At 46.9% G+C, this 14,799-nt stretch overlaps 1 protein-coding gene across 6 annotated transcripts in view; it reads right to left on the bottom strand.

Moving 5' to 3' along the window:
- The window catches only part of LOC139748286 (unconventional myosin-Ie-like), a 146,799-nt gene that overhangs the window by 118,888 nt on the left and 13,112 nt on the right, over positions 1-14,799 (bottom strand). The window contains exon 3 of one of the 6 annotated variants that reach the window (XM_071661267.1): positions 165-283. The exons of the other annotated variants lie outside the window; for them this stretch is intronic. Within the exon in view, the coding sequence (XP_071517368.1) occupies positions 165-167 (3 nt within the window). The 5' untranslated portion in view covers positions 168-283. The remainder of the gene's footprint in view (positions 1-164; positions 284-14,799) is intronic. 6 annotated transcript variants of the gene reach the window in all.

Genomic DNA, 14,799 nt, shown 5'->3' with positions numbered 1-14,799 from the left:
ATTCATGATTCATCCTCAGTGAGGGAGGAAGAATCCATGGGCTGATGTCCACAAACCGGTATAAAACATTCTACCACGCCACTCAATCCTATGTAATTCCTACGACAGTAACCATCTTCCTAATCCCATATACAGTAATTCACTTCTCTCTTTTTTTTCCTCACCATTAGTTGAGCCGGGGGGAGAGGTGGGTAGGGAGGCGTCTTCTGCTTTGCTATCCTGTTCCATGAAGCCCGGAGGAAGAGGTGGGTGGAGATGCGTCTTCTGCTTTACTATCCTGTTCCTACCGGTATAATAATGGATTATCAAATCTCCTGCTGTCTGTCCTTTCTCTGTGCTCCACCTCGTACTCATGATTAATGCCTCTGTTTGGTTATCCACGGTTCATCCAGCCATCTAGCGCGATCATGTTCCCGTAACAGCAATATATCCCCTCAGTTCAGGCTACAACCGAAGCAATCTATTTACACACCAAAACTTTAACGCTAGGCATCAGAACACGTAAACAACAACAACAATAATAATAATTCTATCACAAATAAATAATAATACAATAACTAAATTTGGCAGCGCGCAGAAAGTGCGCAAACCCAAAGAACCATACAGTTTCAAGGTAAAGCTGACAAAAAACAAACACATCCTGTGTCGTTAGGTACTAGAGCAAACAAAAACATGGAATCTTGTGTGACAGACGTTTCTCCTCTGGCGCAGTGACAGCAAGCGAGCGCTGTGGTTGCTGAGTCAAAATTACCCACCAAGGGCATGTGAAGTTAAAAAGTATCGACATTAAAACTAATCGACATTTTCGTCGCAGCAATGAGAGGCTTCCTGCCTTGGAGAGTGGGATTCTGTGGGAGACTTGCTGTACTCAAGGTCGACATCCACCCGGCCTCTGGCGGGAGGGAGGCAAAACAAAGGCACTGACACCAACAGTACCTTACCGTGAGTCATACACTTCAGTGTGCGGTGAGCCAAGTGTGTCCCGCCTGGGGACCAACTCCCGTTTTCTTGAAGAAAACGTGAGTGTTAGTGTCAGTTGCCGCAGCCCCGGGGGTGCGTCCTGCCCCATGGGGGTTAGTGATACCAGCTGCAAAGTCGCCCTGGACACCTGTGGAGGACAAGACACACCTGTGGAGCAAAAGACACACCTGCGCACCTCTGACCACACACACCAGATCCCGGTGCGCCTCAACCAGACAGAAAATACATGTTCTCCCTACGACCAGTGCCGACCTAAATTTCTGAAACTATGTTGGAAATGGAGAATCACAGAGGATTATATGTACACACACACACACACACACACACACACACACACACACACACACACACACACACACACACATACTGGTAGCCACACGGAAAATGAGGCAGGAAGATCCGAGCACTTTTGTGGTAATTCACATCATCCGGGATGTCTCTATCTCTGAAGACGTAAATCATCAAGAAAGCCCTAGGATATTCGTGATTCATTTTCCGTGCAGCTCCGGGCATTTTCCTGAATCAAACGTCCTTTCGTGATTTGCGTACAGCAACGGCAGGGGTTGGTTAACGTGGGTGCAAACACACGGCAGCCGAGGGTACACCAACATATTCTTTCCTCCGGCAACGCTCGAATCAACACCACCTCCGACACCACCACCAAACTGACGCAATGCACGGACTGTATATACGGCCTCGCCCACCTACCAGGCAAAGTAGGACGGGCGAAGGGTCGAAGGTCCAACTTAACCGGGATAGGTCCAGCCAAAGGGGGTTGGTGTAACCAAGAGCTGAGCAAGGACTACGGCCACACGGTGGCGTCCACCTGACAGAAAACGGGATATGAGTCACCTGTAGAGGGAGGTAGAGGAACCAGCATTTATCAGGTCACGTCCTACACCGTGGCCAGGCGGGCTGCCTGGCTGGCTTGCTGGTGGGGACTGGAGATGGGGGTGGTGGGTGTCAGGGACGGGGCAACACGAGTGTGTAAATCTCTCTTTCCCAGTAACTCCAAAATTATAATCACCACCTACCAGAATGGCAGAGAAGCAGGCAGGCCCACCAACCAGGACATGAGACAGGCAGGTATGTAGGTAAGCAGGCAGGCAGGCAGGCCGGCCGGCTATAACGTAACCCGACATTAAGGACTCGTATCAGGTTCCCACACCGGATCTAACCAGACATCACGCAACACAACTCACAAGGCATTCAACACACTAGCACACGAGGATGATGGATTCACACACACATTCTAAAGCAAGTACAATCAGGATAAATAACTTGACGAGGAGGGACGTGTAGAAAATAAAATATATAAATCTATGACGAGCGAGGTGGTAGAGTATTGAGGTATACAACCTGATGAGAGTGAGAAGTGTGGGAGTGTAATGTGAGGCGAGGAGGGGCAGGTGGCCGGGCCACACCAAGGATACACCAACACCTCATTACCTCCTCACATCCACAATACACTACAACCACCACCACCTCATTACCTCCACAGGCCACAGTTCACCGCACGGGAGCCACTCCATGCACAATCAAAAGTCGGTTCCCCAAGGGACTGTGCTGAACTACTTGCTGTTTCCGTAACTTAAACCTGACACTGACACACACACACACACACACACACACACACACACATGCTCTGCACCACTGAACATGAGTTAGCACGGGCCAGCCCGCATGGGTTCGAATCCTGGGGTGTTGCTTTCGCCCTGCACACAACCCAGGTGTTCATCCTCCCACTGGGGGTGGTCGGTAAATAAGTACCTGGCTTAGGCTAGGGTATGTGTGTGTCTGTGCACACAGACATGAAAGCAGAGACGCTGTACGTACATACAAGGTTAAGAGACAGGGCAACACGGGTGTAAAGCTCTCTCCCAGTAAATACACAAATAGCAATCACACAACACAGCCTCGTACTGAGCTACCAGCATCACTATGGCCATCCCCTCATGTGAGAGGACTTGACAATCCTTCATGTACTCAGAGAGTTACCAATGAGCTTTCGTAAATAACACGATCCTCAACGGAACAGATTCTAACTCCCCTACGTACAGAACGGTGAAGGTATATGTCACACACCGAATATAAGAAGGAAAATGGACTGTCTCATAACATATTACAGATGCGTGGAAAATCCTCCAGTGAATGAAAATGACACAGACCAATCTATGACGACAGGTCGGATGCGAAGAACTTTTCTTCTTAAAACGAGACAACTAAAGCCAGTGATGACAATATCTAATCTATGGTTCTCTCTCCGTACTCGAACCTAACCAAACAGACCTAAACAAATTGAGCTAAAAAAGGAAAAAAAAAAAGATTCAGGGAGAATATCTGAATCACTTGATGGCCTGGTTTCTGACCTACAGACAATGATATGTCTGATCTTCTTAAGTGATCATACGTGGGCTTATTTAAATCTGTACATGCCTATGGGTGTCTGCTTATGACCAGTAAATACGTCTTATCTAAGAACACTTTTTTTTGGTCACAGGGCTGGCGAATTTCCGTAAAACAAACAAAAACAATCACACAACGTAAAAGATTAACAGAAAGAAGAGAATACGAAAACAGAGTCCGATGATGAGCAGAGAAACTGTAAATAAACAAGCGCAAACGTACGAATTACGAAAATGAAGACCTCGTCAGCGCAAGCCACTACTGGTACACAAACCTCACAAAAAGACCCAAGACTTCTTCATATCCAACAGGATATTTTACAAAGCCTCTACGGTACGGTGGTACTTTACGAACTGTACAAGCATCAGTCCTGAGTCTTATTCTCATATAGACGCAGTGTATCCTACCGGTGATGCGTAATCAAGAGCAATAACAAAAGTCACATTAAGAATCTTGAGACAACAGAGCAGACTACGGGGAACAAGATTCGGGGAAGTATTTACCTTCTCCCACTCCCTCAAAATATACCAGTTATATAGTTCTGAACGATGGAGTTGTACTACGACATGTGGTCGCACAAAGAACTCAACAAATATAACTGATAACATTTGTAACGAAGCGAAAACTCACGAGAAAGCAACAACCGCTAAAATCGAGGGAGGTCGCCAGGGTTCTCATAGGTACTAGGCATCAGAATCAGCTGAGCTACACACAGATGCATGAATTAATAAATAACAACTACTTACAGATCATTAAAAAAAAAAAAACTGTGCCAGGTTTTCATTACTAATAATAAATCAGCCGGGCCGCTGCGCTGGAGGTTAGGAGATGCCACACGGCCGACATCGAGCAACTCAAATGTCAACTAGAGAGGGCAGCGGAGAGCCAGCCCCTTCTGGTGTATCAAGTGAAGCCTGTGGGGTGGGTGATGGAGTGGGGGGGGGGGGGGGGAAGCAGGAGCAAGTAACAAGTAGGCAGCCGTCAGCCACCGGGGGAAGGAGTGAGGTCCAGCAGGATGGTGGGTGGGTGGCTGCCTGGCTCCCCATTCCCGGGTGGGGAGGAGGGAGACACAAGGCCGTTACTGTGCGCGCGTCTCGCAACCCGTTTGAAGTTGGCCGCGGGCAACTGGCCGTCATCCGATGCTAAACTATTGCCCTGGACGTTATCCTCTTGTTACTGTCTTGTTCCTCTCACTCCATCACCTCTGGGAAATTTCATTTCAACGAGATGGAAATAACACGAACGTGCGAGACAACCCCGTGAAACCGTGACGGCCTAGTCATGTCCATCGCCAAGACTCGATTTTCTGACGTCCAACGAGACAAAGACAGACAGACAAACGTATGTATCACCACCAACTCGTGACACTTGCCAGATGCCTGTGGTTGTACCGTGCAGGGGGACCTAGTGACAGCACTAGGATCCCGTTCCTCCAGCAAGGAATAAAATACTGAAGTTGGAATTGAACTGACGTACCACCCAAGACCTCCTTGTGTACGTGGTTTTTAATGGGCATGTCAGTAACCTGCCTATTGTCACTCGTCCCCTAACCCCGGCATCCTAGCCACGACTTGTGACCAATCGAACTATCAACCTTACCCCCCCCCCCCCCGCTCCACAATCAACCACCACCAGAAACTACCAATCAAGGCACTTCCATCCTGTCTTAAGGTCACGCCAAGATGGTGGCAGCCTGCCCTGCGCTCCGTCACACTGGAGAATCAAGCAGGCACACTGCTTTTCTTAATGATGTTGTCAAGATAACCTCCATACTTAGGGATACGTTTTCATTTATCTCAAGCAAAAAAAGAAAAAGTAATTAGGCTTAAGCAACTACACTTGATAATCACTGTCATTCATGTTTGGAGGTTTCCAAAGGACAAAGTCCAAAGAGAGATGATTAGTTCCAATCCTGTATCGTCTCAGTCTCAACACACAAACTTTTCCTTCTTGAAAACATGCTTTGGTGCAGCCCATCTCTAAGAAGCCAGACTATACTAACCCGTTTGTCTCTAAAGATTTTGAAACTCGCACTTTCTAAAGTACTCAAGATAATGTGACCATGGTCTTTCTCCTCCAGGAATTTTGGTGAATCTTAAATGTCCCTCGACATCTTTAAAGCATTTGACAGGATGTGACTAGCATTTTATGTTCCATCCTGTACAAACGTATCTTCTAACTTGCTACATCGTGTACAAACGTTTCTGCTAACTTGCTACATCGTGTACAAACGTATCTTCTAACTTGCTACATCGTGTACAAACGTTTCTGCTAACTTGCTACATCGTGTACAAACGTATCTTCTAACTTGCTACATCGTGTACAAACGTTTCTGCTAACTTGCTACATCGTGTACAAACGTATCTTCTAACTTGCTACATCGTGTACAAACGTTTCTGCTAACTTGCTACATCGTGTACAAACGTTTCTGCTAACTTGCTACATCCTATACAAACGTTTCTGCTAACCTTTCCATCCTCTACAAAGACCAAGGGGCAGCAACTTGCTCCATCCTGTGCAGAGGTCAGATCTGGTCCAGCAACCTGCCCCACCATAGCGTCGGAGGGCTGGGCTTTCCGTCCACACTCAGTACTATCTAAGCACCAGATTTGTTCTGTTTTCCTGAACCAAGCGAGGAACAACCGATTTTCATGTGTTACATCTACACATCAGATCATCTACTTTCCATCTATCAGACCATCAAAGAATATAGTCTATTCCTCTTCTATCCAAAGACCAAGGCTTTCAATCTCTTCTTTATCAACCCCTAACAATCTGTCCAAGGACCCAACGGCAGGCTACCCTCAGCATGTGGAGCCCAGCTGGTTGGCCATACCCAGATGGTGAAGCCCAGCTGGCTAGCTATCCACCAGCAGATGGAGCCAGGTTGTTGGCCAAACCCAGCAGGTACAGCCTAGTGGCGGGACTTAACAATGTATATGATGAGGTTAATGTAGACGCAAATGGAAATCGGAAGGTTCCATCACATGCACGCTGGCACATACGCCAACACGCACGAGAACCGAAGTGGATGCGACGTGCCTCCCTCTGGGTGAAGGAGGCGGCCATGCGAAACAACAGGATCGTCCATAAGGGTGTCACGTCAAACATCTCCTCCCCCTTCCTGTTACAAAGCTCTGGCGGAGAAACATTAAGAGAGCTCTTTCCTCTGAATTAGAGTACATCACCGGTGGGTGTATTACATTCTCCATAAGCAAATCAGGCATCAAAGAAGAAAAAATGTGAACCTCTTGAGTCTGCCCTACATACATGGGTGTATGTTCAAGAGGTGTAAGTTGGCATGTGGCTGGTTCCTGGGGTTAGAACTCCTGAAGAAGTGAAGATAATATTACCAGAATCAACTCAGGAATACATTCAAGACGCTTATCTCTATGTGAATGAACCCATAAAAATGAATTCTTTGTTAGCTGAGGCCCTAATAAGGCCATCCCATTAACGATATCTATCTATCTATACATATATATATATATATATATCTTTCTTTCATACTATTCGCCATTTCCCGCATTAGCGAGGTAGCGTTGAGAACAGAGGACTGGGCCCTTGAGGGAATATCCTCACCTTGGCCCCTTCTCTGTTCCCTCTTTTGGAAAATTAAAAAAAAAAGTGAGAGGGGAGGATTTCCAGCCCCCCGCTCCCTCCCCTTTTAGTCGCCTTCTACGACACGCAGGGAATACGTGGGAAGTATTCTTTCTCCCCTATCCCCAGGGATAATATATATATATATATATATATATATATATATATATATATATATATATATATATATATATATATATATATATTTTTTTTTTTTTTTTTTTTTTTTTTTTTTTTTATACTTTGTCGCTGTCTCCCGCGTTTGCGAGGTAGCGCAAGGAAACAGACGAAAGAAATGGCCCAACCCCCCCCATACACATGTACATACACACGTCCACACACACAAATATACATACCTACACAGCTTTCCATGGTTTACCCCGGACGCTTCACATGCCTTGATTCAATCCACTGACAGCACGTCAACCCCTGTATACCACATCGCTCCAATTCACTCTATTCCTTGCCCTCCTTTCACCCTCCTGCATGTTCAGGCCCCGATCACACAAAATCTTTTTCACTCCATCTTTCCACCTCCAATTTGGTCTCCCTCTTCTCCTCGTTCCCTCCACCTCCGACACATATATCCTCTTGGTCAATCTTTCCTCACTCATTCTCTCCATGTGCCCAAACCATTTTAAAACACCCTCTTCTGCTCTCTCAACCACGCTCTTTTTATTTCCACACATCTCTCTTACCCTTACGTTACTTACTCGATCAAACCACCTCACACCACACATTGTCCTCAAACATCTCATTTCCAGCACATCCATCTTTTCTTTCTTTCATACTATTCGCCATTTCCCGCATTAGCGAGGTAGCGTTGAGAACAGAGGACTGGGCCATTGAGGGAATATCCTCACCTGGGCCCCTTCTCTGTTCCCTCTTTTGGAAAATTAAAAAAAAAAAAAAAAAAAAAGTGAGGGGAGGATTTCCAGCCCCCCACTCCCTCCCCTTTTAGTCGCCTTCTACGACACGCAGGGAATACGTGGGAAGTATTCTTTCTCCCCTATCCCCAGGGATATATATATATATATATATATATATATATATATATATATATATATATATATATATATATATATATATATATATATATATATATATCCTAGTCTGAGCCAGATACCCATTCTATCGACCAATCCCTAGGGTTAGATGAACAGCTGGGTTGACTGTGGACTGACTACCGCAACCTGCATTCGAACCTATGTGCTCGACACCGGCCCGTGAATGCGTCACGGCCAGGAACTCTCACCGATACACCAAGGGAGTCCATAAATATTATAGACATCCACAAGTAGGGGGGGGGGGCTTCCAGATGCCTACCTGGAAATCAGGGAGGATTGCAGGCGTGAGCTCGGGGTTGGACAATATACCGCTGCGTCAGCAGAATACAGTGCAGTTCACGTTGGCTAGAGCTGCACCAAGGGCTACGATTTTCTTGCTGGGAGTGGATGGAGTTGGTCGGCGTTTTTCCCAAGCACAAGCCGCAACGGCACGCAAGGCCCCACTGGTAAACGCCGGTAGTGTTCGGTCAAACATCTTTTTTCTTTTTCTTTTAAGTTAGCTGAGACAGCACGGACAGCTGAGGCCCTAGTCAAGGCCATCCCTTTAACGCTATATATATATATATATATATATATATATATATATATATATATATATATATATATATATATATATATACACCCTTGCCTGTCAGGTACCTGTTTCATCGACCAACACCTGGGGGTGGATGAACAGCTGAGTTGACTGTGGACCGACTGCCGCAACCAGGATTCGAGCCTATGCGCTCGACCCGGGTTGCCCCGTAAAACCGTCACGGTTGGGAACGCTACACCGCGCGAGTCCATGCTGGTAACCACGCTCTATCAACGTGTCAACATGAGAACTGGCCTGGGGGTAATACGACGAAAGATCTGGCCAGGACGATACAGGAACATAAATGAACTTCGAGAGGTCTTAATGTTCCAGGAAGGCAAGAAACTTCCAGAGGCCTTAATGTTCCAGGGATGCATGAGGTCTTAATGTTCCAGGAATACAAGGATGGGACAGGTGTATGATCTGATGGGATATTCAAAAGTACCTATTGGAGCCATTGGATTAAAAAACACCACGGTCTGTTTAAATGCAGTATTCCACTGGGCAGCTGACGGCGGGTAATTTCCATACGCAAGGGAGTCTTAGAAGGAAGGAGGGGCTCATTAGTGACCCCCGCTTGTTGTGCACCGTTGGCTGTCTGACATACTGACACTGGAAGCCACACTGGCGGAGAAAAGATCTCACTTCTCCGACTGGTTGCTCTGGGAACGAGTTATCTGAGGACCAACAGACACCATGACACGTAATTACGAAGGTCGAAATCTCCTACACAACAGAGAATCTATCATCATAACAGGTAATTACGGAGGTCAAATCTCGTAGGCATTGTAAAGCTGACAATAATGACCCTGACGGGTACAGCCTCCTACACCGTCCAACCTGCATGACATCAGCTCCCGTGCACACCCACCTCACGAAGGGCTGTTGCATGACATTTTATGTTGTCATGCAGTATGAAGATAATGCTGAACAGCAGGTACACGGTGAACTCTGTCTGGGGTCACAGTTCTCAGACATCCTGTGGAGAGAGAGAGAGAGAGAGAGAGAGAGAGAGAGAGAGAGAGAGAGAGAGAGAGAGAGAGAGAGAGAGAGAGAGAGAGAGACTACATCAACCACTTCTCTCTCTCTCCACTGTTCCCAGGTAAGGGCATCAGCCTCATAACTTGCGCCCTGGATAACATCTCTCCTCCCTGTAGGCGAAAATCGAGAAATAATTAACGATAATGACGGCGTCTCCTGCAGGTGGAGGCGGCAGACACCACCATGACGACGCGGACGGACTCCACCCTAGGGAGGTGGCACGCCGCCGACAACCTCAACCTGTCTCTCTGTCTCGATCTGTGACGCCCTCCTTCCTACCACACCATCTCCTCTCCATGGCTGCCACCCGCCACACCGCCTCCACCCATGGCTGTCACCCGCCACACCGCCTCCCCTTAGCTGCCACCCATCACACCGCCTCCCCTTGGCTACCACACACAAGAGCCTTCTTCCCTTGGCTACCACACACCACAGCCTCCTTCCCTTGGTTGCCATCCACCACATCTTCCCTTGGCTGCCAAACACAACACTTCCTCCATCCACGACTGTCACCGACCACATTACGTCTGTGTTAGCACCATGCCACCTCCTCCCCCACCCAGCTGAGTTGGCTGGCAAGGCCACAAACATCGCAAGAACGGTATAAGCTGGCTCAAATCACCAGTCACAAGCACACACCAGCTGCCTGACCTTCACATAACCAGTCACCGGCATACACCAGCTTGGGCAGACGGTATACGGATAGAGCACGGAAAACTGTGACCGGCAGATGGCATAACAGGAAGCAAATCAAACAATAGCACCTTCTGTATACAAATATACAAACTATTGGACCATCAAACCTGTAAACATCAGGCGGGTGGCGTGGCAGGGAAATGCAAGATGTTTATCTATCCAAAAAAGGAAGCTGTCTATTGTTTTACTGTGTCATGACCCCTTGCCATGTGTCATAACAGCACGCTGTGTGCCATGACCCCCTGGCACGTGTCATATCACAGTTCGTAATGCAGATGATAAGTGATGTTCCTTGGACGTTGGTTGGTGACGAAGGCTACCGGATACAAGCGCAACACTGACCCTTACGTTTGCCATCACCTACAGGTACTACGTCGTTGGCAGCCGGGACAACACTCCACACGGTCACATACACACAGTAGGACCGAGCCGTCCAAGGAGCCACATCAATATAGATTTATAATACTCGATTCTACTCACGTCCTCCCGCAGATAACCTCGTCATGACCTATCAGGTATTTCTGGCCTTTCCTTCGGGCCTCCGTCAGGGTCAGACCTTGGAAAACGTAACCTCAACAGCTTGGAACCCAGTTCAGACGCCTTATAACCTAAAATGTTTGACAAACTAAGACGGCCATGGGGAAGACACAGGCGAGTTGTCGTATGTTGGAGTCAATGACTGTGTTACCGGCAAGGTAATACACTGAGAGACGTGTCTGGTGATGTCTACTTCGTGTGTGACTTGAAAAACTGAGAATTTCTTTTTTTCAATTTCAAATTATCATTATTATTATTATCTTTTTTAATAGACTCTCAGACCGAGTTTCACTTGGTCATCTTCCTCTCTCCCCCCAACCCCACCCCCATTCTCTATCTGATTCCTGTTATGTACGTGTTTATCTCTACGTGTATCCATAAAGATACTATGGACACAAACTTTCGGTCTAGATTCCGTTTCGAGACGACTCCTGCAGCAACAACCCTCGGAAAAATGTGTTTGGTGGGCCCATCTTACCCATCTGCAGTATTAATCCCTGACACCCACACTCGACGTCGGCAGTAACGGATCAAAACTGCTGCTGTAATTATAGATGACCCTTCCCATAAGAAGCGCCACTCTTAATGGCTTACCCTCAAGTACACCAGCGTGGAGAAAGGTCAGAAGATTGCGACATTTGGCTTCGACGTCTCTAATTCCCTTTGGGAATAGTTACCCCTCACAGATCTGACCCCACCACCTCTTACATACCCTGGTACCACGGCAGCGAGGGAGCCTGGCTCTCATGGAGGCCTGGTGGGATAACAAGCCCAACCCCCTAGGCTCAGTGTTTTAGGGTCCCTCAACACCGGCGGGCAGTCCTAGAGCATAGGGTCCGCACCTCCTGAGTTCTACGGAGGTTTAATCTCAAACAACAAAACGTAGCGAGGAAGTCAAGCTGTGCTCGGTGCCTAGACACACACGAGCTAACTCCACTGGCGTCTCTGACGACTCCTACCACGACGCTGACTCGGGAATGCCACGCAGTATCTCCGTTGGTGGCAATACTCCTTGAGGCCTCGAGTCTTAGCCTGCACGCCATATACCTGCACCTACATTACTCACTGACCTCTGATACCTTGGCTAGGACATCCTACCCAGTAAAAAGCAGTTGTTGTTAAACGTGTCTCCGTGCCCCTTCCTCAGGTATAACATTGGACCAAACCTATCGGAACACCCACTTGTCATATATATTATTTATTTATTTATTTATTTATTTATTTACTTATTTTGCTTTGTCGCTGTCTCCCGCGTTTGCGAGGTAGCGCAAGGAAACAAGACGAAAGAAATGGCCCAACCCACCCCCATACACAATGTATATACATACATGTCCACACACGCAAATATACATACCTATACATCTCTATGTACACACACACACACATATATATATATATATATATATATATATATATATATATATATATATATATATATATATACACACACACAGACACATACATATATACCCATGCACACAATTCACACTGTCTGCCTTTATTCATTCCCATCACCACCTCGCCACACATGGAATACCATCCCCCTCCCCCCTCATGTGTGCGAGGTAGCACTAGGAAAAGACAACAAAGGCCCCATTCGTTCACACTCAGTCTCTAGCTGTCATGCAATAATGCCCGAAACCACAGCTCCCTTTCCACATCCAGGCCCCACACAACTTTCCATGGTTTACCCCAGACGCTTCACATGCCCTGGTTCAATCCATTGACAGCACGTCGACCCCGGTATACCACATCGTTCCAATTCACTCTATTCCTTGCACGCCTTTCACCCTCCTGCATGTTCAGGCCCCGATCACTCAAAATCTTTTTCACTCCATCTTTCCACCTCCAATTTGGTCTCTCACTTCTCCTTGTTCCCTCCACCTCCGACACATATATCCTCTTGGTCAATCTTTCCTCACTCATTCTCTCCATGTGACCAAACCATTTCAAAACACCCTCTTCTGCTCTCTCAACCACACTCTCTTTATTACCACACATCTCTCTTACCCTTACATTACTTACTCAATCAAACCATCTCACACCACATATTGTCCTCAAACATCTCATTTCCAGCACATCCACCCTCCTGCGCACAACTCTATCCAAAGCCCACGCCTCGCAACCATATAACATTGTTGGAACCACTATTCCTTCAAACATACCCAGTTTTGCTTTCGGAGATAATGTTCTCGACTTCCACACATTCTTCAAGGCTCCCAGGATTTTCGCCCCCTCCCCCATCGTATGATTCACTTCCGCTTCCATGGTTCCATCCGATGCCAAATCCACTCCCAGATATCTAAAACACTTCACTTCCTCCAGTTTTTCTCCATTCAAACTTACCTCCCAATTGACTTGTCCCTCAACCCTACTGTACCTAATAAACTTGCTCTTATTCACAATTACTCTCAGCTTTCTTCTCTCACACACTTTACCAAACTCAGTCACCAGCTTCTGCAGTTTCTCACATGAATCAACCACCAGCGCTCTATCATCAGCGAACAACAACTGACTCACTTCCCAAGGTCTCTAATCCACAACAGACTGCATACTTGCCCCTCTTTCCAAAACTCTTGCATTCACCTCCCAAACAACCCCATGCATAAACAAATCAAACAACCATGGAGACATCACAAACCCCTGCCGCAAACCTACATTCACTGAGAACCAATCACTTTCCTCTCTTCCTATACGTACACATGCCTTACATCCTTGATAAAAAAAACTTTTCACTGCTTCTAACAACTTGCCCCCCACCCCATATATTTTTATTACCTTCCACAGAGCATCTCTATCAACTCTATCATATGCCTTCTCCAGATCCATAAATGCTACATACAAATCCATTTGCTTTTCTAAGTATTTCTCACATATATTCTTCAAAGCAAACACCCAATCCACACATCCTCTACCACTTCTGAAACACACTGCTCTTCCGCAATCTGATGCTCTGTACATGCCTTCACCCTCTCAATCAAAACCCTCCCATATAATTTCCAATAAACACACACACACACACACACACACACACACACACACACACACACATATATATATATATATATACACACACACATATATATATTGTTACGACACGTGGGTGCCCACATGTTCGTATATTAATAAGTATATGTGTATCTCTGTGTATAGTGTAAGAGCTATTCCATGTTAGGGCGAGGGCCAAGGCCTTTGCTCCATTATTGGGTCGGATTTCACTCCCATAGCCAAACCCATTAATTTCTGAGGCCTTCTTCATACCTTCGAGAAGGAAACCAGATGGCCACGCCGGGCCATCAATCCAGCCCCACTCGACGCTCGGGCCTCCTGACCCAGGGCACTAGGTCAAATTGGGGGTCAACCTACGGCCTCCCATACAGTGTCGTCGCTGTCAGGACAAGAGAAGGAGGGGACAACCCGATGTGGGACGAACCTAACCTCCCTTTCAGCCAGTCAGCTGGTTCACGGATAACACCTTCTCCAATCACCGACGTACCAGTGACCCTCCAGCCAAGTAGGAGTGGCACTTGGAGCCACCCTCCTCCAATCCTCAGTGGGCCTTAGGCCCATGACCAATCAAATGTGGCACCATAGGGTAACAAGGTGTGTCGAGGCGTGGCTAGCTGTTCTTACCCTGCTGGTCCTTCAGTTAAAAGGCTCAGACGATCGTCTGGGACTCGATTCCCTCAGCAGACTCGAGCCCGCCAGCAAAGGTAATGTGAGCTTTCCCTGTCTCGAACCCTGTAGCCACCGCTGCCCCAGTTTGTAAGATGTTACCACTGTGTCACGATAGGTAGCTAAGTGTAACGATGTTGTTTACTGTGTCACGTCAGGTCTATCTAAGTGTAATGTTATCGAACAAATCGTTATAGAGGAAAGAGACCTCCTGGCTTGAAA

Source organism: Panulirus ornatus, chromosome 73 (assembly GCF_036320965.1).
Source record: "Panulirus ornatus isolate Po-2019 chromosome 73, ASM3632096v1, whole genome shotgun sequence".
NCBI classification, from domain to species: Eukaryota; Metazoa; Arthropoda; class Malacostraca; order Decapoda; family Palinuridae; genus Panulirus; species Panulirus ornatus.
The sequence above is the reverse complement of the archived record's forward strand: the minus strand, read 5'-3'. Positions and strand labels throughout refer to the sequence as shown.